This window comes from Coturnix japonica, chromosome Z, assembly GCF_054131305.1.
Source record: "Coturnix japonica strain WE chromosome Z, WE-NBRP24, whole genome shotgun sequence".
In the NCBI taxonomy this organism is placed as follows: Eukaryota; Metazoa; Chordata; class Aves; order Galliformes; family Phasianidae; genus Coturnix; species Coturnix japonica.
In genome coordinates this window covers 23074911-23100278 of record NC_140702.1, presented here as the reverse complement: position 1 = coordinate 23100278, position 25368 = coordinate 23074911, and the positions used below count along the sequence as shown (strand labels likewise).

Below are 25368 nucleotides of genomic sequence, written 5' to 3'. Positions count from 1 at the left end.
CCGAGCCGCTCTCCACCATATTTGAGAAGTCGTGGCTGTCAGGTGAGGTCCCGGATGATTGGTGGAAGGGTCACGTCACTCCCATATACAAGAAGGGGAGCAGGGAGGACCCGGGGAAATACAGGCTGGTGAATCTCACCTCCGTGCCTGGGAAGATTATGGAACAGATCCTCCTGGACGACATGCTCGATCACATAAAGAATGAGCATGTGATCCGAGACAGCCAGCACAGCTTCACCAGGGGAAGGTCATGCTTAACTAATCTTGTGGCCTTCTATGATGGAGTGACGGCATTAGTGGACGAAGGGAAGGCGACCGATGTCATTTACCTGGACCTGAGCAAGGCCTTTGACATGGTCCCCCACCACATCTTCATCTCCAAATTGGAGGGAAGTGGGTTTGATGGGTGGACAACTAGATGGATAAGCAATTGGTTGAATGGCCGCAGACAGAGGGTGGTGGTCAATGGCTCTATGTCCAAGTGGAGGCCGGTAACGAGCGGTCTCCCTCAAGGGTCTGTTTTGGGACCGGTGCTCTTTTACATCTTTATTAATGACATTGATGAGGGAATGGAGTGCACCCTCAGCAAGTTTGCTGACCGCAGCAAGCTGAGTGGTGCGGTAATACGGTGGAAGGAAGGGATGCCATTCAGAGGAACCTCAACAGTCTGGAAAGCTGGGCTCGGGTGAACCTAATGAGGTTCAACACAGCAAAGTGCAAGGTTTTGCACTTGGGCCGGAAGAACCCTAGTCACCTGTACAGGCTGAGAGGAGTGGTCCTTGAGTGCAGCTCGGCAGAGAAGGAGCAGGGGGTCCTGATGGACGAAAGACTCAACATGAGCCAGCAGTGCGCTCTAGCAGCTCGGATAGCAAATGGGATCCTGGACTCCATCAGGAGAGGGGTTGTCGGCAGGGATAGGGAGGTGATTGTCCCTCTCTACTCTGCTCCTGTGAGGCCCCATCTGGAGTACTGTGTCCAGGTGTGGAGCCCTGAGTACAAGAAAGACATAGAGATTTTGGAAAGGGTCCAGAGGAGGGCCACGAAGATGATCAGGGAGCTGGAGCATCTCCCCTATGAGGACAGGCTGAGGGAGTTGGGCTTGTTCAGCCTAGAGAAGAGAAGGTTGCGGGGTGACCTCATTGCAGCCTTTCAATACCTGAAGGGCTGACAATAGCAGGACTAGGGGAATTGGTTTTAAGTTAAAAGAGGGAAGATTTAGGTTGGATGTTAGGGGGAAATTCTTCACTGGGAGAGTGGTTAGGCCCTGGAAAAGGCTACCCAGGGAGCTTGTGGATGCCTCGTCCTTGGAGGTGTTCAAGACCAGGTTGGACGGGGCCCTGGGCAACCTGATCTAGTAAATGTGTTTTTGGTGGCCCTGCCAGGCAGAGTGTTGGAACTACATGATCCGTGATGTCCCTTCTAACCAGGGTCATTCTGTGTGATTCTGTGTGTGATTCTCTGTAAGCAGAGCACATTGTAAAGATGCGGTTGCGCTTGACTGGTGGAGATGACCCACCTCATGCCCTGCATAGAAGTAAAGCTGTGCCTCCCGTCTCCACATTTCCCTTTGCAGTGTGCTGTGGGAGGTCCCAAGGGAGAGGTAGCAGCAGCATGGGAGGCCTCCAGGCCCAGCAGAGGTCAGACCTGCCCTGTGCACGGCGCAGACGGATGCACTGGTGGCAACATGAATAATTTTTATGGAATTTTATTGGGGAATCAATTCTTAGGAAGGGTGGATAAGGGTAGGACAAGGGGAAATGGTTTCAGGTTAAGGGAGGGAAGATTTAGGATGGATGTCAGGGGGAAGTTCTATACTATGAGAGTGGTGAGGTGGGGGAACAGGCTGCCCAGTGAGGCTGTGGATGCCTCACCCTGTAGGTGTTCAAGGCCAGGTGGATGGGGCACTGGGCAGCCTGGTGTAAGAAATACGGAGGTTGGTGGCCCTGCCTGTGGCAGGAAGGGTTGAAAATTGTTGATGTTTGAGGCCCCTTCCAACATGGGCCATTCAGCGTCTCTGTGGTCCGATTCGGTCCGAGCCCCTGAGGGCTGCTTGTGGCCTAGTTGTAGGCCCGGCCGTGTTCTGGCCAGCTGCTGGGGTGGTGTCCTAGCACTGCCTGCGGGGTGGCCTCTTGGCAGGAGGTGCAGAGTCCTCCGAGGTGTGAGTCCTCCTCCTCTTTGGGGCTCGCCGAGGCGCCCTGCGTGAGCGCTCCCTGCCCGTGCTGGCACTGGAGGGACCTGGCACTGCCTCCCCCAGCTCCTCTTGGGCGGCTTCTTGGGCCACATCCACCGGAGCCGGGTTGGATGGAGGCTGGCTGGGTCCCTCACAGATGGCACTGGTTGAAGGGCCAGGAAGCTCCTCCTCCACATTGCCTTCCCAGGTGCTGCTGGAGGGCTGTGGCTCAGGAAGGTGTGCTGGGGAGGCTTCTGCTCCATGGGCTGCGTTAGGGCTGCTCTCCTGCCCTGTGGATGCATGGGAGGCATCCTGGGCAGGCTGATGTTGCTGCTCCCTGCCGCACAGCTGCGCAGCTCGGACAGCGAGCCATCGTGCAAAGCGGGCAGCCTGGCTTTGCAGGGAGGTGAGCAGCCGCGCAGTCAGCGCTGCCTCGTCCAGGCCAAAGAAGGACCGGCCTGAGCTGACAAGGCGCTGTACTGCAGAGCGTGCCCCGTGGTCAGCCCCAGAGAGCTGCCTCAGCTCCTGCCGCAGCATGGGCACCAGGGGCTGGGACACAGATCGGAGCTGGAGGAGTGGGGCTGCCCTGTGTGCCCTAGTGCGCATTTGGCGTCGTCTGCGTCCTCTTCTGGCCCTTGGCTCATACTGTCGGAGGACAAACTCTTCATAAGTGTTGTCAGCACGCACCAAGTGCCGGATGGACATCACCCTGCCTCTGCACAGGGGGCACTTGCGCCTCCTCTGGAACCAGCGCCGGATGCAGCCAAAGCAAAACCGGTGCATGCACGGCATTACATGGCTGGCATCAGTCACGCTGTCCAGGCAGATAATGCAGCGATAGTCCATCGCAGTGGCCATGCTGTTCAGCTGTGATGGAGGACAGGAGAGCTCAGGCGATGATGGGCTGCTCCTCACGCCGCTGCTGCAGCAGCAGGGGTCACGCTAGGAAAGGAAGAGAGGCCACAGTCACTCGCTGAGCCCGGCAGGGAAGGAACAAGTGCCCACGTCCCTTGCCAAGTGCCCAATTCCCTCCCTCCCAGCTGCCCAGGGTGAGGTGTCCCCTTACCGGCTCCCTTTGCTGCTGGGGTCTTCTGAGTGCCCCGGCTGCCTGAGCCAGGCAGGTCGGGGAAGAAGCTCCGGTGGCTCTGGGGACGAGCACTGAGAGCGGCTGTCAGCAGCTCCCAGAACACGAGACCAGCACCAAGGCAAGACTTGCCGCTCGCTCCAAACCTCACAGACACGCTCGGCTGGATTTCAGGCACAAGCCAGACTGAGAGAGAGACTCTGTGGCCCGGCTACAAGCAGTGAGGGCCAGGACGTCACAATCCACCTTAGTGACGTGCTGCGTGTGTCACTGTCAGTGACATCACAATGGGCCATCATCATCTGCTGCACTCCAACCACAGCAATGGCGCTCATCTTTTCCACAGTGTCTCTTTCCACTTTATTATCCAACATCCATATTGAAACTTGCCTGCTTTCTGGCCAGTGGATTGTTACTGGAAATGTACTGAATGCGCATCTTAGAATATAAAAAGGCTTGCTTAGAAGAATGAGAGTGAGAGATACATTATGAGAGAGATACATTATGATCATGTTCATCACAGAAGTAAATAAATCCAGAAACTGGAGCATAGGAAGATCCACACAAATATGCACAGGAACTTGTTTATGGTGAGGGTGACAGAGCACTGGAACAGGCTGCCCGGGGGGTTGTGGAGTCTCCTTCTCAGGAGATAATCAAGGACCGTCTGGACACTTAGCTGTGCAAGGAAGAGGGCAAAATAAGGGCCACTGGGGTTGAACGGGTCATTCAAGGGATTGTACCAGACTCCGTGGGCAATGATGGCAGACTGCAAAGGGAGGGAGTAGGGCAGGGGGATGCTGGGGATGCTGCTGTTCTAGCGGATCCTGGATCCCTTACAAAGGTGTCAGGATGGACAGCCCGGCTGAAGAGCCTTTCTACTAATGCACTCAGCCTGAGTGACAAGCAGGAGGAACTGGAAACTGTGATGCACTCGGAAAGTTATGACATTGTTGCTATCACAGAAACGTGGTGGGATGACTCCCACAATTTGGATACTGCCATCGACAGCTATAGACTCTTTAGGAGAGATAGGCAAGGTAGGAAGGGGGGGGGGAGTTGTTCTCTATGTCAGAGATTGGATAAACTGTGAGGAGCTCCCTATGAGAAACAGGAACAGGTTGAGAGCTTGTGGGTTAGGATTAGAGATGGGACTAATAAAGGCCAGCTGGTACTAGGTGTATACTACAGGCTACCTGATCAAGGGGAGGCTGTTGACGAGGCTTCCTTGCTCCAGATGTGTGAGGCGTCTGGCTCACAGGCTCCTGTCCTGGTGGGGGACTTCAACCATCTGGGCATCTGTTGGAAAAACCACACGGTGAGCTGCAAGAGCTCCAGAAGGCTCTTGGAATCCATTGATGATAGCTTTCTGGTTCAGGTATTGGACAGACCGACCAGAGGTGAAGTGTTGCTGGACCTGCTGCTCACCAGCGCTGAGGAGATCATCAAAGGCATCAAGGTTGGAGGCTGCCTGGGCTCCAGCGACCATGCCCTGGTTGAGTTTGTGATCTCAAGCGATGTGGGCCTGGCAAAGAGCAGGACCAGGACGCTGAACTTTAGAAGAGCAGACTTCAAGCTACTCAATGGATTGCTGGCCAAGATCCCCTGGCTCCCTGCCCTCAAAGACAAGGACGTTGAGGAGAGCTGGCTGCTCTTCAAGGATGCCCTCCTGGAAGCACAAGAGGTGTCCATTCCCCTGAATAAGAAAGTGGGCAGGCAAGGTAGGAAACCGGCATGGCTCAGCGAGGACCTGCTGAGAGAACTGAGGGCGAAGAAAGGGGTGTACAAGCTCTGGAAACAAGGCTGTGTCACCTGGGAAGAATACAGGGGTGCCATCCAGACTTGCAGACAAGGGATCAGGGAAGCCAAGGCGCAGGCAGAACTGAACATGGCGAGGGACATGAAAAACAATAAGAAAACCTTCTACAGGTACATTGGCCAGAAGAGACAGGCCAAAACGGGCGTACCTGCTTTGGTAAATTTAAAAGGAGAACTGGCTTCAACAGATGAAGAGAAAGCTGAGGTGCTGAATGAGTTCTTCACCTCAGTCTTCACTGGTGGCCAGGATTCTAGTCTTTTTCACGACCCTAAGCCCTGCATCCCCAAACCTCTATGTGGGGACCAAGGAGGTAAATCCCTCCCCACTGTAAGGGTAGAGCAAGTCTGAGAGTGCCTCCTTAGAATGAATGAGTACAAGTCTATGGGGCCAGATGGCGTGCATCCCAGGGTCCTGAAGGAGCTGGCTGAGGTGGTTGCCGAGCCGCTCTCCACCATATTTGAGAAGTCGTGGCTGTCAGGTGAGGTCCCGGATGATTGGTGGAAGGGTCACGTCACTCCCATATACAAGAAGGGGAGCAGGGAGGACCCGGGGAAATACAGGCTGGTGAATCTCACCTCCGTGCCTGGGAAGATTATGGAACAGATCCTCCTGGACGACATGCTCGATCACATAAAGAATGAGCATGTGATCCGAGACAGCCAGCACAGCTTCACCAGGGGAAGGTCATGCTTAACTAATCTTGTGGCCTTCTATGATGGAGTGACGGCATTAGTGGACGAAGGGAAGGCGACCGATGTCATTTACCTGGACCTGAGCAAGGCCTTTGACATGGTCCCCCACCACATCTTCATCTCCAAATTGGAGGGAAGTGGGTTTGATGGGTGGACAACTAGATGGATAAGCAATTGGTTGAATGGCCGCAGACAGAGGGTGGTGGTCAATGGCTCTATGTCCAAGTGGAGGCCGGTAACGAGCGGTCTCCCTCAAGGGTCTGTTTTGGGACCGGTGCTCTTTTACATCTTTATTAATGACATTGATGAGGGAATGGAGTGCACCCTCAGCAAGTTTGCTGACCGCAGCAAGCTGAGTGGTGCGGTAATACGGTGGAAGGAAGGGATGCCATTCAGAGGAACCTCAACAGTCTGGAAAGCTGGGCTCGGGTGAACCTAATGAGGTTCAACACAGCAAAGTGCAAGGTTTTGCACTTGGGCCGGAAGAACCCTAGTCACCTGTACAGGCTGAGAGGAGTGGTCCTTGAGTGCAGCTCGGCAGAGAAGGAGCAGGGGGTCCTGATGGACGAAAGACTCAACATGAGCCAGCAGTGCGCTCTAGCAGCTCGGATAGCAAATGGGATCCTGGACTCCATCAGGAGAGGGGTTGTCGGCAGGGATAGGGAGGTGATTGTCCCTCTCTACTCTGCTCCTGTGAGGCCCCATCTGGAGTACTGTGTCCAGGTGTGGAGCCCTGAGTACAAGAAAGACATAGAGATTTTGGAAAGGGTCCAGAGGAGGGCCACGAAGATGATCAGGGAGCTGGAGCATCTCCCCTATGAGGACAGGCTGAGGGAGTTGGGCTTGTTCAGCCTAGAGAAGAGAAGGTTGCGGGGTGACCTCATTGCAGCCTTTCAATACCTGAAGGGCTGACAATAGCAGGACTAGGGGAATTGGTTTTAAGTTAAAAGAGGGAAGATTTAGGTTGGATGTTAGGGGGAAATTCTTCACTGGGAGAGTGGTTAGGCCCTGGAAAAGGCTACCCAGGGAGCTTGTGGATGCCTCGTCCTTGGAGGTGTTCAAGACCAGGTTGGACGGGGCCCTGGGCAACCTGATCTAGTAAATGTGTTTTTGGTGGCCCTGCCAGGCAGAGTGTTGGAACTACATGATCCGTGATGTCCCTTCTAACCAGGGTCATTCTGTGTGATTCTGTGTGTGATTCTCTGTAAGCAGAGCACATTGTAAAGATGCGGTTGCGCTTGACTGGTGGAGATGACCCACCTCATGCCCTGCATAGAAGTAAAGCTGTGCCTCCCGTCTCCACATTTCCCTTTGCAGTGTGCTGTGGGAGGTCCCAAGGGAGAGGTAGCAGCAGCATGGGAGGCCTCCAGGCCCAGCAGAGGTCAGACCTGCCCTGTGCACGGCGCAGACGGATGCACTGGTGGCAACATGAATAATTTTTATGGAATTTTATTGGGGAATCAATTCTTAGGAAGGGTGGATAAGGGTAGGACAAGGGGAAATGGTTTCAGGTTAAGGGAGGGAAGATTTAGGATGGATGTCAGGGGGAAGTTCTATACTATGAGAGTGGTGAGGTGGGGGAACAGGCTGCCCAGTGAGGCTGTGGATGCCTCACCCTGTAGGTGTTCAAGGCCAGGTGGATGGGGCACTGGGCAGCCTGGTGTAAGAAATACGGAGGTTGGTGACCCTGCCTGTGGCAGGAAGGGTTGAAAATTGTTGATGTTTGAGGCCCCTTCCAACATGGGCCATTCAGCGTCTCTGTGGTCCGATTCGGTCCGAGCCCCTGAGGGCTGCTTGTGGCCTAGTTGTAGGCCCGGCCGTGTTCTGGCCAGCTGCTGGGGTGGTGTCCTAGCACTGCCTGCGGGGTGGCCTCTTGGCAGGAGGTGCAGAGTCCTCCGAGGTGTGAGTCCTCCTCCTCTTTGGGGCTCGCCGAGGCGCCCTGCGTGAGCGCTCCCTGCCCGTGCTGGCACTGGAGGGACCTGGCACTGCCTCCCCCAGCTCCTCTTGGGCGGCTTCTTGGGCCACATCCACCGGAGCCGGGTTGGATGGAGGCTGGCTGGGTCCCTCACAGATGGCACTGGTTGAAGGGCCAGGAAGCTCCTCCTCCACATTGCCTTCCCAGGTGCTGCTGGAGGGCTGTGGCTCAGGAAGGTGTGCTGGGGAGGCTTCTGCTCCATGGGCTGCGTTAGGGCTGCTCTCCTGCCCTGTGGATGCATGGGAGGCATCCTGGGCAGGCTGATGTTGCTGCTCCCTGCCGCACAGCTGCGCAGCTCGGACAGCGAGCCATCGTGCAAAGCGGGCAGCCTGGCTTTGCAGGGAGGTGAGCAGCCGTGCAGTCAGCGCTGCCTCGTCCAGGCCAAAGAAGGACCGGCCTGAGCTGACAAGGCGCTGTACTGCAGAGCGTGCCCCGTGGTCAGCCCCAGAGAGCTGCCTCAGCTCCTGCCGCAGCATGGGCACCAGGGGCTGGGACACAGATCGGAGCTGGAGGAGTGGGGCTGCCCTGTGTGCCCTAGTGCGCATTTGGCGTCGTCTGCGTCCTCTTCTGGCCCTTGGCTCATACTGTCGGAGGACAAACTCTTCATAAGTGTTGTCAGCACGCACCAAGTGCCGGATGGACATCACCCTGCCTCTGCACAGGGGGCACTTGCGCCTCCTCTGGAACCAGCGCCGGATGCAGCCAAAGCAAAACCGGTGCATGCACGGCATTACATGGCTGGCATCAGTCACGCTGTCCAGGCAGATAATGCAGCGATAGTCCATCGCAGTGGCCATGCTGTTCAGCTGTGATGGAGGACAGGAGAGCTCAGGCGATGATGGGCTGCTCCTCACGCCGCTGCTGCAGCAGCAGGGGTCACGCTAGGAAAGGAAGAGAGGCCACAGTCACTCGCTGAGCCCGGCAGGGAAGGAACAAGTGCCCACGTCCCTTGCCAAGTGCCCAATTCCCTCCCTCCCAGCTGCCCAGGGTGAGGTGTCCCCTTACCGGCTCCCTTTGCTGCTGGGGTCTTCTGAGTGCCCCGGCTGCCTGAGCCAGGCAGGTCGGGGAAGAAGCTCCGGTGGCTCTGGGGACGAGCACTGAGAGCGGCTGTCAGCAGCTCCCAGAACACGAGACCAGCACCAAGGCAAGACTTGCCGCTCGCTCCAAACCTCACAGACACGCTCGGCTGGAGTTCAGGCACAAGCCAGACTGAGAGAGAGACTCTGTGGCCCGGCTACAAGCAGTGAGGGCCAGGACGTCACAATCCACCTTAGTGACGTGCTGCGTGTGTCACTGCCAGTGACATCACAATGGGCCATCATCATCTGCTGCACTCCAACCACAGCAATGGCGCTCATCTTTTCCACAGTGTCTCTTTCCACTTTATTATCCAACATCCATATTGAAACTTGCCTGCTTTCTGGCCAGTGGATTGTTACTGGAAATGTACTGAATGCGCATCTTAGAATATAAAAAGGCTTGCTTAGAAGAATGAGAGTGAGAGATACATTATGAGAGAGATACATTATGATCATGTTCATCACAGAAGTAAATAAATCCAGAAACTGGAGCATAGGAAGATCCACACAAATATGCACAGGAACTTGTTTATGGTGAGGGTGACAGAGCACTGGAACAGGCTGCCCGGGGGGTTGTGGAGTCTCCTTCTCAGGAGATAATCAAGGACCGTCTGGACACTTAGCTGTGCAAGGAAGAGGGCAAAATAAGGGCCACTGGGGTTGAACGGGTCATTCAAGGGATTGTACCAGACTCCGTGGGCAATGACGGCAGACTGCAAAGGGAGGGAGTAGGGCAGGGGGATGCTGGGGATGCTGCTGTTCTAGCGGATCCTGGATCCCTTACAAAGGTGTCAGGATGGACAGCCCGGCTGAAGAGCCTTTCTACTAATGCACTCAGCCTGAGTGACAAGCAGGAGGAACTGGAAACTGTGATGCACTCGGAAAGTTATGACGTTGTTGCTATCACAGAAACGTGGTGGGATGACTCCCACAATTTGGATACTGCCATCGACAGCTATAGACTCTTTAGGAGAGATAGGCAAGGTAGGAAGGGGGGGGGGGAGTTGTTCTCTATGTCAGAGATTGGATAAACTGTGAGGAGCTCCCTATGAGAAACAGGAACAGGTTGAGAGCTTGTGGGTTAGGATTAGAGATGGGACTAATAAAGGCCAGCTGGTACTAGGTGTATACTACAGGCTACCTGATCAAGGGGAGGCTGTTGACGAGGCTTCCTTGCTCCAGATGTGTGAGGCGTCTGGCTCACAGGCTCCTGTCCTGGTGGGGGACTTCAACCATCTGGGCATCTGTTGGAAAAACCACACGGTGAGCTGCAAGAGCTCCAGAAGGCTCTTGGAATCCATTGATGATAGCTTTCTGGTTCAGGTATTGGACAGACCGACCAGAGGTGAAGTGTTGCTGGACCTGCTGCTCACCAGCGCTGAGGAGATCATCAAAGGCATCAAGGTTGGAGGCTGCCTGGGCTCCAGCGACCATGCCCTGGTTGAGTTTGTGATCTCAAGCGATGTGGGCCTGGCAAAGAGCAGGACCAGGACGCTGAACTTTAGAAGAGCAGACTTCAAGCTACTCAATGGATTGCTGGCCAAGATCCCCTGGCTCCCTGCCCTCAAAGACAAGGACGTTGAGGAGAGCTGGCTGCTCTTCAAGGATGCCCTCCTGGAAGCACAAGAGGTGTCCATTCCCCTGAATAAGAAAGTGGGCAGGCAAGGTAGGAAACCGGCATGGCTCAGCGAGGACCTGCTGAGAGAACTGAGGGCGAAGAAAGGGGTGTACAAGCTCTGGAAACAAGGCTGTGTCACCTGGGAAGAATACAGGGGTGCCATCCAGACTTGCAGACAAGGGATCAGGGAAGCCAAGGCGCAGGCAGAACTGAACATGGCGAGGGACATGAAAAACAATAAGAAAACCTTCTACAGGTACATTGGCCAGAAGAGACAGGCCAAAACGGGCGTACCTGCTTTGGTAAATTTAAAAGGAGAACTGGCTTCAACAGATGAAGAGAAAGCTGAGGTGCTGAATGAGTTCTTCACCTCAGTCTTCACTGGTGGCCAGGATTCTAGTCTTTTTCACGACCCTAAGCCCTGCATCCCCAAACCTCTATGTGGGGACCAAGGAGGTAAATCCCTCCCCACTGTAAGGGTAGAGCAAGTCTGAGAGTGCCTCCTTAGAATGAATGAGTACAAGTCTATGGGGCCAGATGGCGTGCATCCCAGGGTCCTGAAGGAGCTGGCTGAGGTGGTTGCCGAGCCGCTCTCCACCATATTTGAGAAGTCGTGGCTGTCAGGTGAGGTCCCGGATGATTGGTGGAAGGGTCACGTCACTCCCATATACAAGAAGGGGAGCAGGGAGGACCCGGGGAAATACAGGCTGGTGAATCTCACCTCCGTGCCTGGGAAGATTATGGAACAGATCCTCCTGGACGACATGCTCGATCACATAAAGAATGAGCATGTGATCCGAGACAGCCAGCACAGCTTCACCAGGGGAAGGTCATGCTTAACTAATCTTGTGGCCTTCTATGATGGAGTGACGGCATTAGTGGACGAAGGGAAGGCGACCGATGTCATTTACCTGGACCTGAGCAAGGCCTTTGACATGGTCCCCCACCACATCTTCATCTCCAAATTGGAGGGAAGTGGGTTTGATGGGTGGACAACTAGATGGATAAGCAATTGGTTGAATGGCCGCAGACAGAGGGTGGTGGTCAATGGCTCTATGTCCAAGTGGAGGCCGGTAACGAGCGGTCTCCCTCAAGGGTCTGTTTTGGGACCGGTGCTCTTTTACATCTTTATTAATGACATTGATGAGGGAATGGAGTGCACCCTCAGCAAGTTTGCTGACCGCAGCAAGCTGAGTGGTGCGGTAATACGGTGGAAGGAAGGGATGCCATTCAGAGGAACCTCAACAGTCTGGAAAGCTGGGCTCGGGTGAACCTAATGAGGTTCAACACAGCAAAGTGCAAGGTTTTGCACTTGGGCCGGAAGAACCCTAGTCACCTGTACAGGCTGAGAGGAGTGGTCCTTGAGTGCAGCTCGGCAGAGAAGGAGCAGGGGGTCCTGATGGACGAAAGACTCAACATGAGCCAGCAGTGCGCTCTAGCAGCTCGGATAGCAAATGGGATCCTGGACTCCATCAGGAGAGGGGTTGTCGGCAGGGATAGGGAGGTGATTGTCCCTCTCTACTCTGCTCCTGTGAGGCCCCATCTGGAGTACTGTGTCCAGGTGTGGAGCCCTGAGTACAAGAAAGACATAGAGATTTTGGAAAGGGTCCAGAGGAGGGCCACGAAGATGATCAGGGAGCTGGAGCATCTCCCCTATGAGGACAGGCTGAGGGAGTTGGGCTTGTTCAGCCTAGAGAAGAGAAGGTTGCGGGGTGACCTCATTGCAGCCTTTCAATACCTGAAGGGCTGACAATAGCAGGACTAGGGGAATTGGTTTTAAGTTAAAAGAGGGAAGATTTAGGTTGGATGTTAGGGGGAAATTCTTCACTGGGAGAGTGGTTAGGCCCTGGAAAAGGCTACCCAGGGAGCTTGTGGATGCCTCGTCCTTGGAGGTGTTCAAGACCAGGTTGGACGGGGCCCTGGGCAACCTGATCTAGTAAATGTGTTTTTGGTGGCCCTGCCAGGCAGAGTGTTGGAACTACATGATCCGTGATGTCCCTTCTAACCAGGGTCATTCTGTGTGATTCTGTGTGTGATTCTCTGTAAGCAGAGCACATTGTAAAGATGCGGTTGCGCTTGACTGGTGGAGATGACCCACCTCATGCCCTGCATAGAAGTAAAGCTGTGCCTCCCGTCTCCACATTTCCCTTTGCAGTGTGCTGTGGGAGGTCCCAAGGGAGAGGTAGCAGCAGCATGGGAGGCCTCCAGGCCCAGCAGAGGTCAGACCTGCCCTGTGCACGGCGCAGACGGATGCACTGGTGGCAACATGAATAATTTTTATGGAATTTTATTGGGGAATCAATTCTTAGGAAGGGTGGATAAGGGTAGGACAAGGGGAAATGGTTTCAGGTTAAGGGAGGGAAGATTTAGGATGGATGTCAGGGGGAAGTTCTATACTATGAGAGTGGTGAGGTGGGGGAACAGGCTGCCCAGTGAGGCTGTGGATGCCTCACCCTGTAGGTGTTCAAGGCCAGGTGGATGGGGCACTGGGCAGCCTGGTGTAAGAAATACGGAGGTTGGTGGCCCTGCCTGTGGCAGGAAGGGTTGAAAATTGTTGATGTTTGAGGCCCCTTCCAACATGGGCCATTCAGCGTCTCTGTGGTCCGATTCGGTCCGAGCCCCTGAGGGCTGCTTGTGGCCTAGTTGTAGGCCCGGCCGTGTTCTGGCCAGCTGCTGGGGTGGTGTCCTAGCACTGCCTGCGGGGTGGCCTCTTGGCAGGAGGTGCAGAGTCCTCCGAGGTGTGAGTCCTCCTCCTCTTTGGGGCTCGCCGAGGCGCCCTGCGTGAGCGCTCCCTGCCCGTGCTGGCACTGGAGGGACCTGGCACTGCCTCCCCCAGCTCCTCTTGGGCGGCTTCTTGGGCCACATCCACCGGAGCCGGGTTGGATGGAGGCTGGCTGGGTCCCTCACAGATGGCACTGGTTGAAGGGCCAGGAAGCTCCTCCTCCACATTGCCTTCCCAGGTGCTGCTGGAGGGCTGTGGCTCAGGAAGGTGTGCTGGGGAGGCTTCTGCTCCATGGGCTGCGTTAGGGCTGCTCTCCTGCCCTGTGGATGCATGGGAGGCATCCTGGGCAGGCTGATGTTGCTGCTCCCTGCCGCACAGCTGCGCAGCTCGGACAGCGAGCCATCGTGCAAAGCGGGCAGCCTGGCTTTGCAGGGAGGTGAGCAGCCGCGCAGTCAGCGCTGCCTCGTCCAGGCCAAAGAAGGACCGGCCTGAGCTGACAAGGCGCTGTACTGCAGAGCGTGCCCCGTGGTCAGCCCCAGAGAGCTGCCTCAGCTCCTGCCGCAGCATGGGCACCAGGGGCTGGGACACAGATCGGAGCTGGAGGAGTGGGGCTGCCCTGTGTGCCCTAGTGCGCATTTGGCGTCGTCTGCGTCCTCTTCTGGCCCTTGGCTCATACTGTCGGAGGACAAACTCTTCATAAGTGTTGTCAGCACGCACCAAGTGCCGGATGGACATCACCCTGCCTCTGCACAGGGGGCACTTGCGCCTCCTCTGGAACCAGCGCCGGATGCAGCCAAAGCAAAACCGGTGCATGCACGGCATTACATGGCTGGCATCAGTCACGCTGTCCAGGCAGATAATGCAGCGATAGTCCATCGCAGTGGCCATGCTGTTCAGCTGTGATGGAGGACAGGAGAGCTCAGGCGATGATGGGCTGCTCCTCACGCCGCTGCTGCAGCAGCAGGGGTCACGCTAGGAAAGGAAGAGAGGCCACAGTCACTCGCTGAGCCCGGCAGGGAAGGAACAAGTGCCCACGTCCCTTGCCAAGTGCCCAATTCCCTCCCTCCCAGCTGCCCAGGGTGAGGTGTCCCCTTACCGGCTCCCTTTGCTGCTGGGGTCTTCTGAGTGCCCCGGCTGCCTGAGCCAGGCAGGTCGGGGAAGAAGCTCCGGTGGCTCTGGGGACGAGCACTGAGAGTGGCTGTCAGCAGCTCCCAGAACACGAGACCAGCACCAAGGCAAGACTTGCCGCTCGCTCCAAACCTCACAGACACGCTCGGCTGGAGTTCAGGCACAAGCCAGACTGAGAGAGAGACTCTGTGGCCCGGCTACAAGCAGTGAGGGCCAGGACGTCACAATCCACCTTAGTGACGTGCTGCGTGTGTCACTGCCAGTGACATCACAATGGGCCATCATCATCTGCTGCACTCCAACCACAGCAATGGCGCTCATCTTTTCCACAGTGTCTCTTTCCACTTTATTATCCAACATCCATATTGAAACTTGCCTGCTTTCTGGCCAGTGGATTGTTACTGGAAATGTACTGAATGCGCATCTTAGAATATAAAAAGGCTTGCTTAGAAGAATGAGAGTGAGAGATACATTATGAGAGAGATACATTATGATCATGTTCATCACAGAAGTAAATAAATCCAGAAACTGGAGCATAGGAAGATCCACACAAATATGCACAGGAACTTGTTTATGGTGAGGGTGACAGAGCACTGGAACAGGCTGCCCGGGGGGTTGTGGAGTCTCCTTCTCAGGAGATAATCAAGGACCGTCTGGACACTTAGCTGTGCAAGGAAGAGGGCAAAATAAGGGCCACTGGGGTTGAACGGGTCATTCAAGGGATTGTACCAGACTCCGTGGGCAATGATGGCAGACTGCAAAGGGAGGGAGTAGGGCAGGGGGATGCTGGGGATGCTGCTGTTCTAGCGGATCCTGGATCCCTTACAAAGGTGTCAGGATGGACAGCCCGGCTGAAGAGCCTTTCTACTAATGCACTCAGCCTGAGTGACAAGCAGGAGGAACTGGAAACTGTGATGCACTCGGAAAGTTATGACGTTGTTGCTATCACAGAAACGTGGTGGGATGACTCCCACAATTTGGATACTGCCATCGACAGCTATAGACTCTTTAGGAGAGATAGGCAAGGTAGGAAGGGGGGGGGGGAGTTGTTCTCTATGTCAGAGATTGGATAAACTGTGAGGAGCTCCCTATGAGAAACAGGAACAGGTTGAGAGCTTGTGGGTTAGGATTAGAGATGGGACTAATAAAGGCCAGCTGGTACTAGGTGTATACTACAGGCTACCTGATCAAGGGGAGGCTGTTGACGAGGCTTCCTTGCTCCAGATGTGTGAGGCGTCTGGCTCACAGGCTCCTGTCCTGGTGGGGGACTTCAACCATCTGGGCATCTGTTGGAAAAACCACACGGTGAGCTGCAAGAGCTCCAGAAGGCTCTTGGAATCCATTGATGATAGCTTTCTGGTTCAGGTATTGGACAGACCGACCAGAGGTGAAGTGTTGCTGGACCTGCTGCTCACCAGCGCTGAGGAGATCATCAAAGGCATCAAGGTTGGAGGCTGCCTGGGCTCCAGCGACCATGCCCTGGTTGAGTTTGTGATCTCAAGCGATGTGGGCCTGGCAAAGAGCAGGACCAGGACGCTGAACTTTAGAAGAGCAGACTTCAAGCTACTCAATGGATTGCTGGCCAAGATCCCCTGGCTCCCTGCCCTCAAAGACAAGGACGTTGAGGAGAGCTGGCTGCTCTTCAAGGATGCCCTCCTGGAAGCACAAGAGGTGTCCATTCCCCTGAATAAGAAAGTGGGCAGGCAAGGTAGGAAACCGGCATGGCTCAGCGAGGACCTGCTGAGAGAACTGAGGGCGAAGAAAGGGGTGTACAAGCTCTGGAAACAAGGCTGTGTCACCTGGGAAGAATACAGGGGTGCCATCCAGACTTGCAGACAAGGGATCAGGGAAGCCAAGGCGCAGGCAGAACTGAACATGGCGAGGGACATGAAAAACAATAAGAAAACCTTCTACAGGTACATTGGCCAGAAGAGACAGGCCAAAACGGGCGTACCTGCTTTGGTAAATTTAAAAGGAGAACTGGCTTCAACAGATGAAGAGAAAGCTGAGGTGCTGAATGAGTTCTTCACCTCAGTCTTCACTGGTGGCCAGGATTCTAGTCTTTTTCAAGACCCTAAGCCCTGCATCCCCAAACCTCTATGTGGGGACCAAGGAGGTAAATCCCTCCCCACTGTAAGGGTAGAGCAAGTCTGAGAGTGCCTCCTTAGAATGAATGAGTACAAGTCTATGGGGCCAGATGGCGTGCATCCCAGGGTCCTGAAGGAGCTGGCTGAGGTGGTTGCCGAGCCGCTCTCCACCATATTTGAGAAGTCGTGGCTGTCAGGTGAGGTCCCGGATGATTGGTGGAAGGGTCACGTCACTCCCATATACAAGAAGGGGAGCAGGGAGGACCCGGGGAAATACAGGCTGGTGAATCTCACCTCCGTGCCTGGGAAGATTATGGAACAGATCCTCCTGGACGACATGCTCGATCACATAAAGAATGAGCATGTGATCCGAGACAGCCAGCACAGCTTCACCAGGGGAAGGTCATGCTTAACTAATCTTGTGGCCTTCTATGATGGAGTGACGGCATTAGTGGACGAAGGGAAGGCGACCGATGTCATTTACCTGGACCTGAGCAAGGCCTTTGACATGGTCCCCCACCACATCTTCATCTCCAAATTGGAGGGAAGTGGGTTTGATGGGTGGACAACTAGATGGATAAGCAATTGGTTGAATGGCCGCAGACAGAGGGTGGTGGTCAATGGCTCTATGTCCAAGTGGAGGCCGGTAACGAGCGGTCTCCCTCAAGGGTCTGTTTTGGGACCGGTGCTCTTTTACATCTTTATTAATGACATTGATGAGGGAATGGAGTGCACCCTCAGCAAGTTTGCTGACCGCAGCAAGCTGAGTGGTGCGGTAATACGGTGGAAGGAAGGGATGCCATTCAGAGGAACCTCAACAGTCTGGAAAGCTGGGCTCGGGTGAACCTAATGAGGTTCAACACAGCAAAGTGCAAGGTTTTGCACTTGGGCCGGAAGAACCCTAGTCACCTGTACAGGCTGAGAGGAGTGGTCCTTGAGTGCAGCTCGGCAGAGAAGGAGCAGGGGGTCCTGATGGACGAAAGACTCAACATGAGCCAGCAGTGCGCTCTAGCAGCTCGGATAGCAAATGGGATCCTGGACTCCATCAGGAGAGGGGTTGTCGGCAGGGATAGGGAGGTGATTGTCCCTCTCTACTCTGCTCCTGTGAGGCCCCATCTGGAGTACTGTGTCCAGGTGTGGAGCCCTGAGTACAAGAAAGACATAGAGATTTTGGAAAGGGTCCAGAGGAGGGCCACGAAGATGATCAGGGAGCTGGAGCATCTCCCCTATGAGGACAGGCTGAGGGAGTTGGGCTTGTTCAGCCTAGAGAAGAGAAGGTTGCGGGGTGACCTCATTGCAGCCTTTCAATACCTGAAGGGCTGACAATAGCAGGACTAGGGGAATTGGTTTTAAGTTAAAAGAGGGAAGATTTAGGTTGGATGTTAGGGGGAAATTCTTCACTGGGAGAGTGGTTAGGCCCTGGAAAAGGCTACCCAGGGAGCTTGTGGATGCCTCGTCCTTGGAGGTGTTCAAGACCAGGTTGGACGGGGCCCTGGGCAACCTGATCTAGTAAATGTGTTTTTGGTGGCCCTGCCAGGCAGAGTGTTGGAACTACATGATCCGTGATGTCCCTTCTAACCAGGGTCATTCTGTGTGATTCTGTGTGTGATTCTCTGTAAGCAGAGCACATTGTAAAGATGCGGTTGCGCTTGACTGGTGGAGATGACCCACCTCATGCCCTGCATAGAAGTAAAGCTGTGCCTCCCGTCTCCACATTTCCCTTTGCAGTGTGCTGTGGGAGGTCCCAAGGGAGAGGTAGCAGCAGCATGGGAGGCCTCCAGGCCCAGCAGAGGTCAGACCTGCCCTGTGCACGGCGCAGACGGATGCACTGGTGGCAACATGAATAATTTTTATGGAATTTTATTGGGGAATCAATTCTTAGGAAGGGTGGATAAGGGTAGGACAAGGGGAAATGGTTTCAGGTTAAGGGAGGGAAGATTTAGGATGGATGTCAGGGGGAAGTTCTATACTATGAGAGTGGTGAGGTGGGGGAACAGGCTGCCCAGTGAGGCTGTGGATGCCTCACCCTGTAGGTGTTCAAGGCCAGGTGGATGGGGCACTGGGCAGCCTGGTGTAAGAAATACGGAGGTTGGTGGCCCTGCCTGTGGCAGGAAGGGTTGAAAATTGTTGATGTTTGAGGCCCCTTCCAACATGGGCCATTCAGCGTCTCTGTGGTCCGATTCGGTCCGAGCCCCTGAGGGCTGCTTGTGGCCTAGTTGTAGGCCCGGCCGTGTTCTGGCCAGCTGCTGGGGTGGTGTCCTAGCACTGCCTGCGGGGTGGCCTCTTGGCAGGAGGTGCAGAGTCCTCCGAGGTGTGAGTCCTCCTCCTCTTTGGGGCTCGCCGAGGCGCCCTGCGTGAGCGCTCCCTGCCCGTGCTGGCACTGGAGGGACCTGGCACTGCCTCCCCCAGCTCCTCTTGGGCGGCTTCTTGGGCCACATCCACCGGAGCCGGGTTGGATGGAGGCTGGCTGGGTCCCTCACAGATGGCACTGGTTGAAGGGCCAGGAAGCTCCTCCTCCACATTGCCTTCCCAGGTGCTGCTGGAGGGCTGTGGCTCAGGAAGGTGTGCTGGGGAGGCTTCTGCTCCATGGGCTGCGTTAGGGCTGCTCTCCTGCCCTGTGGATGCATGGGAGGCATCCTGGGCAGGCTGATGTTGCTGCTCCCTGCCGCACAGCTGCGCAGCTCGGACAGCGAGCCATCGTGCAAAGCGGGCAGCCTGGCTTTGCAGGGAGGTGAGCAGCCGCGCAGTCAGCGCTGCCTCGTCCAGGCCAAAGAAGGACCGGCCTGAGCTGACAAGGCGCTGTACTGCAGAGCGTGCCCCGTGGTCAGCCCCAGAGAGCTGCCTCAGCTCCTGCCGCAGCATGGGCACCAGGGGCTGGGACACAGATCGGAGCTGGAGGAGTGGGGCTGCCCTGTGTGCCCTAGTGCGCATTTGGCGTCGTCTGCGTCCTCTTCTGGCCCTTGGCTCATACTGTCGGAGGACAAACTCTTCATAAGTGTTGTCAGCACGCACCAAGTGCCGGATGGACATCACCCTGCCTCTGCACAGGGGGCACTTGCGCCTCCTCTGGAACCAGCGCCGGATGCAGCCAAAGCAAAACCGGTGCATGCACGGCATTACATGGCTGGCATCAGTCACGCTGTCCAGGCAGATAATGCAGCGATAGTCCATCGCAGTGGCCATGCTGTTCAGCTGTGATGGAGGACAGGAGAGCTCAGGCGATGATGGGCTGCTCCTCACGCCGCTGCTGCAGCAGCAGGGGTCACGCTAGGAAAGGAAGAGAGGCCACAGTCACTCGCTGAGCCCGGCAGGGAAGGAACAAGTGCCCACGTCCCTTGCCAAGTGCCCAATTCCCTCCCTCCCAGCTGCCCAGGGTGAGGTGTCCCCTTACCGGCTCCCTTTGCTGCTGGGGTCTTCTGAGTGCCCCGGCTGCCTGAGCCAGGCAGGTCGGGGAAGAAGCTCCGGTGGCTCTGGGGACGAGCACTGAGAGCGGCTGTCAGCAGCTCCCAGAACACGAGACCAGCACCAAGGCAAGACTTGCCGCTCGCTCCAAACCTCACAGACACGCTCGGCTGGAGTTCAGGCACAAGCCAGACTGAGAGAGAGACTCTGTGGCCCGGCTACAAGCAGTGAGGGCCAGGACATCACAATCCACCTTAGTGACGTGCTGCGTGTGTCACTGCCAGTGACATCACAATGGGCCATCATCATCTGCTGCACTCCAACCACAGCAATGGCGCTCATCTTTTCCACAGTGTCTCTTTCCACTTTATTATCCAACATCCATATTGAAACTTGCCTGCTTTCTGGCCAGTGGATTGTTACTGGAAATGTACTGAATGCGCATCTTAGAATATAAAAAGGCTTGCTTAGAAGAATGAGAGTGAGAGATACATTATGAGAGAGATACATTATGATCATGTTCATCACAGAAGTAAATAAATCCAGAAACTGGAGCATAGGAAGATCCACACAAATATGCACAGGAACTTGTTTATGGTGAGGGTGACAGAGCACTGGAACAGGCTGCCCGGGGGGTTGTGGAGTCTCCTTCTCAGGAGATAATCAAGGACCGTCTGGACACTTAGCTGTGCAAGGAAGAGGGCAAAATAAGGGCCACTGGGGTTGAACGGGTCATTCAAGGGATTGTACCAGACTCCGTGGGCAATGATGGCAGACTGCAAAGGGAGGGAGTAGGGCAGGGGGATGCTGGGGATGCTGCTGTTCTAGCGGATCCTGGATCCCTTACAAAGGTGTCAGGATGGACAGCCCGGCTGAAGAGCCTTTCTACTAATGCACTCAGCCTGAGTGACAAGCAGGAGGAACTGGAAACTGTGATGCACTCGGAAAGTTATGACGTTGTTGCTATCACAGAAACGTGGTGGGATGACTCCCACAATTTGGATACTGCCATCGACAGCTATAGACTCTTTAGGAGAGATAGGCAAGGTAGGAAGGGGGGGGGGGAGTTGTTCTCTATGTCAGAGATTGGATAAACTGTGAGGAGCTCCCTATGAGAAACAGGAACAGGTTGAGAGCTTGTGGGTTAGGATTAGAGATGGGACTAATAAAGGCCAGCTGGTACTAGGTGTATACTACAGGCTACCTGATCAAGGGGAGGCTGTTGACGAGGCTTCCTTGCTCCAGATGTGTGAGGCGTCTGGCTCACAGGCTCCTGTCCTGGTGGGGGACTTCAACCATCTGGGCATCTGTTGGAAAAACCACACGGTGAGCTGCAAGAGCTCCAGAAGGCTCTTGGAATCCATTGATGATAGCTTTCTGGTTCAGGTATTGGACAGACCGACCAGAGGTGAAGTGTTGCTGGACCTGCTGCTCACCAGCGCTGAGGAGATCATCAAAGGCATCAAGGTTGGAGGCTGCCTGGGCTCCAGCGACCATGCCCTGGTTGAGTTTGTGATCTCAAGCGATGTGGGCCTGGCAAAGAGCAGGACCAGGACGCTGAACTTTAGAAGAGCAGACTTCAAGCTACTCAATGGATTGCTGGCCAAGATCCCCTGGCTCCCTGCCCTCAAAGACAAGGACGTTGAGGAGAGCTGGCTGCTCTTCAAGGATGCCCTCCTGGAAGCACAAGAGGTGTCCATTCCCCTGAATAAGAAAGTGGGCAGGCAAGGTAGGAAACCGGCATGGCTCAGCGAGGACCTGCTGAGAGAACTGAGGGCGAAGAAAGGGGTGTACAAGCTCTGGAAACAAGGCTGTGTCACCTGGGAAGAATACAGGGGTGCCATCCAGACTTGCAGACAAGGGATCAGGGAAGCCAAGGCGCAGGCAGAACTGAACATGGCGAGGGACATGAAAAACAATAAGAAAACCTTCTACAGGTACATTGGCCAGAAGAGACAGGCCAAAACGGGCGTACCTGCTTTGGTAAATTTAAAAGGAGAACTGGCTTCAACAGATGAAGAGAAAGCTGAGGTGCTGAATGAGTTCTTCACCTCAGTCTTCACTGGTGGCCAGGATTCTAGTCTTTTTCACGACCCTAAGCCCTGCATCCCCAAACCTCTATGTGGGGACCAAGGAGGTAAATCCCTCCCCACTGTAAGGGTAGAGCAAGTCTGAGAGTGCCTCCTTAGAATGAATGAGTACAAGTCTATGGGGCCAGATGGCGTGCATCCCAGGGTCCTGAAGGAGCTGGCTGAGGTGGTTGCCGAGCCGCTCTCCACCATATTTGAGAAGTCGTGGCTGTCAGGTGAGGTCCCGGATGATTGGTGGAAGGGTCACGTCACTCCCATATACAAGAAGGGGAGCAGGGAGGACCCGGGGAAATACAGGCTGGTGAATCTCACCTCCGTGCCTGGGAAGATTATGGAACAGATCCTCCTGGACGACATGCTCGATCACATAAAGAATGAGCATGTGATCCGAGACAGCCAGCACAGCTTCACCAGGGGAAGGTCATGCTTAACTAATCTTGTGGCCTTCTATGATGGAGTGACGGCATTAGTGGACGAAGGGAAGGCGACCGATGTCATTTACCTGGACCTGAGCAAGGCCTTTGACATGGTCCCCCACCACATCTTCATCTCCAAATTGGAGGGAAGTGGGTTTGATGGGTGGACAACTAGATGGATAAGCAATTGGTTGAATGGCCGCAGACAGAGGGTGGTGGTCAATGGCTCTATGTCCAAGTGGAGGCCGGTAACGAGCGGTCTCCCTCAAGGGTCTGTTTTGGGACCGGTGCTCTTTTACATCTTTATTAATGACATTGATGAGGGAATGGAGTGCACCCTCAGCAAGTTTGCTGACCGCAGCAAGCTGAGTGGTGCGGTAATACGGTGGAAGGAAGGGATGCCATTCAGAGGAACCTCAACAGTCTGGAAAGCTGGGCTCGGGTGAACCTAATGAGGTTCAACACAGCAAAGTGCAAGGTTTTGCACTTGGGCCGGAAGAACCCTAGTCACCTGTACAGGCTGAGAGGAGTGGTCCTTGAGTGCAGCTCGGCAGAGAAGGAGCAGGGGGTCCTGATGGACGAAAGACTCAACATGAGCCAGCAGTGCGCTCTAGCAGCTCGGATAGCAAATGGGATCCTGGACTCCATCAGGAGAGGGGTTGTCGGCAGGGATAGGGAGGTGATTGTCCCTCTCTACTCTGCTCCTGTGAGGCCCCATCTGGAGTACTGTGTCCAGGTGTGGAGCCCTGAGTACAAGAAAGACATAGAGATTTTGGAAAGGGTCCAGAGGAGGGCCACGAAGATGATCAGGGAGCTGGAGCATCTCCCCTATGAGGACAGGCTGAGGGAGTTGGGCTTGTTCAGCCTAGAGAAGAGAAGGTTGCGGGGTGACCTCATTGCAGCCTTTCAATACCTGAAGGGCTGACAATAGCAGGACTAGGGGAATTGGTTTTAAGTTAAAAGAGGGAAGATTTAGGTTGGATGTTAGGGGGAAATTCTTCACTGGGAGAGTGGTTAGGCCCTGGAAAAGGCTACCCAGGGAGCTTGTGGATGCCTCGTCCTTGGAGGTGTTCAAGACCAGGTTGGACGGGGCCCTGGGCAACCTGATCTAGTAAATGTGTTTTTGGTGGCCCTGCCAGGCAGAGTGTTGGAACTACATGATCCGTGATGTCCCTTCTAACCAGGGTCATTCTGTGTGATTCTGTGTGTGATTCTCTGTAAGCAGAGCACATTGTAAAGATGCGGTTGCGCTTGACTGGTGGAGATGACCCACCTCATGCCCTGCATAGAAGTAAAGCTGTGCCTCCCGTCTCCACATTTCCCTTTGCAGTGTGCTGTGGGAGGTCCCAAGGGAGAGGTAGCAGCAGCATGGGAGGCCTCCAGGCCCAGCAGAGGTCAGACCTGCCCTGTGCACGGCGCAGACGGATGCACTGGTGGCAACATGAATAATTTTTATGGAATTTTATTGGGGAATCAATTCTTAGGAAGGGTGGATAAGGGTAGGACAAGGGGAAATGGTTTCAGGTTAAGGGAGGGAAGATTTAGGATGGATGTCAGGGGGAAGTTCTATACTATGAGAGTGGTGAGGTGGGGGAACAGGCTGCCCAGTGAGGCTGTGGATGCCTCACCCTGTAGGTGTTCAAGGCCAGGTGGATGGGGCACTGGGCAGCCTGGTGTAAGAAATACGGAGGTTGGTGGCCCTGCCTGTGGCAGGAAGGGTTGAAAATTGTTGATGTTTGAGGCCCCTTCCAACATGGGCCATTCAGCGTCTCTGTGGTCCGATTCGGTCCGAGCCCCTGAGGGCTGCTTGTGGCCTAGTTGTAGGCCCGGCCGTGTTCTGGCCAGCTGCTGGGGTGGTGTCCTAGCACTGCCTGCGGGGTGGCCTCTTGGCAGGAGGTGCAGAGTCCTCCGAGGTGTGAGTCCTCCTCCTCTTTGGGGCTCGCCGAGGCGCCCTGCGTGAGCGCTCCCTGCCCGTGCTGGCACTGGAGGGACCTGGCACTGCCTCCCCCAGCTCCTCTTGGGCGGCTTCTTGGGCCACATCCACCGGAGCCGGGTTGGATGGAGGCTGGCTGGGTCCCTCACAGATGGCACTGGTTGAAGGGCCAGGAAGCTCCTCCTCCACATTGCCTTCCCAGGTGCTGCTGGAGGGCTGTGGCTCAGGAAGGTGTGCTGGGGAGGCTTCTGCTCCATGGGCTGCGTTAGGGCTGCTCTCCTGCCCTGTGGATGCATGGGAGGCATCCTGGGCAGGCTGATGTTGCTGCTCCCTGCCGCACAGCTGCGCAGCTCGGACAGCGAGCCATCGTGCAAAGCGGGCAGCCTGGCTTTGCAGGGAGGTGAGCAGCCGCGCAGTCAGCGCTGCCTCGTCCAGGCCAAAGAAGGACCGGCCTGAGCTGACAAGGCGCTGTACTGCAGAGCGTGCCCCGTGGTCAGCCCCAGAGAGCTGCCTCAGCTCCTGCCGCAGCATGGGCACCAGGGGCTGGGACACAGATCGGAGCTGGAGGAGTGGGGCTGCCCTGTGTGCCCTAGTGCGCATTTGGCGTCGTCTGCGTCCTCTTCTGGCCCTTGGCTCATACTGTCGGAGGACAAACTCTTCATAAGTGTTGTCAGCACGCACCAAGTGCCGGATGGACATCACCCTGCCTCTGCACAGGGGGCACTTGCGCCTCCTCTGGAACCAGCGCCGGATGCAGCCAAAGCAAAACCGGTGCATGCACGGCATTACATGGCTGGCATCAGTCACGCTGTCCAGGCAGATAATGCAGCGATAGTCCATCGCAGTGGCCATGCTGTTCAGCTGTGATGGAGGACAGGAGAGCTCAGGCGATGATGGGCTGCTCCTCACGCCGCTGCTGCAGCAGCAGGGGTCACGCTAGGAAAGGAAGAGAGGCCACAGTCACTCGCTGAGCCCGGCAGGGAAGGAACAAGTGCCCACGTCCCTTGCCAAGTGCCCAATTCCCTCCCTCCCAGCTGCCCAGGGTGAGGTGTCCCCTTACCGGCTCCCTTTGCTGCTGGGGTCTTCTGAGTGCCCCGGCTGCCTGAGCCAGGCAGGTCGGGGAAGAAGCTCCGGTGGCTCTGGGGACGAGCAC

At 55.6% G+C, this 25368-nt stretch overlaps 4 protein-coding genes across 4 annotated transcripts; all 4 read right to left on the bottom strand.

Annotated features, from left to right (window-relative positions):
• Positions 1 to 2104: 2104 nt before the first annotated feature.
• On the bottom strand, positions 2105 to 3334 carry LOC146753821 (uncharacterized). The gene is made up of 2 exons (XM_085530041.1): positions 3237 to 3334; positions 2105 to 3112 (listed from the first exon to the last, which is right to left on the bottom strand). The coding sequence occupies exon 2, from the start codon at positions 3026 to 3028 to the stop codon at positions 2105 to 2107; it is 924 nt and encodes a 307-aa protein (XP_085386167.1). The 5' UTR covers positions 3029 to 3112; positions 3237 to 3334.
• Positions 3335 to 13123: 9789 nt separating this feature from the next.
• LOC146753820 (uncharacterized) lies at positions 13124 to 14359 on the bottom strand. Its single transcript, XM_085530040.1, has 2 exons — positions 14256 to 14359; positions 13124 to 14131 (listed from the first exon to the last, which is right to left on the bottom strand). The coding sequence occupies exon 2, from the start codon at positions 14045 to 14047 to the stop codon at positions 13124 to 13126; it is 924 nt and encodes a 307-aa protein (XP_085386166.1). The 5' UTR covers positions 14048 to 14131; positions 14256 to 14359.
• Positions 14360 to 18633: 4274 nt separating this feature from the next.
• On the bottom strand, positions 18634 to 19859 carry LOC146753819 (uncharacterized). The gene is made up of 2 exons (XM_085530039.1): positions 19766 to 19859; positions 18634 to 19641 (listed from the first exon to the last, which is right to left on the bottom strand). Exon 2 carries the CDS (start codon positions 19555 to 19557, stop codon positions 18634 to 18636), a length of 924 nt encoding a protein of 307 aa, XP_085386165.1. The 5' UTR covers positions 19558 to 19641; positions 19766 to 19859.
• A 4284-nt stretch (positions 19860 to 24143) lies between these two features.
• LOC146753818 (uncharacterized) lies at positions 24144 to 25368 on the bottom strand. The gene is made up of 2 exons (XM_085530038.1): positions 25276 to 25368; positions 24144 to 25151 (listed from the first exon to the last, which is right to left on the bottom strand). Exon 2 carries the CDS (start codon positions 25065 to 25067, stop codon positions 24144 to 24146), a length of 924 nt encoding a protein of 307 aa, XP_085386164.1. The 5' UTR covers positions 25068 to 25151; positions 25276 to 25368.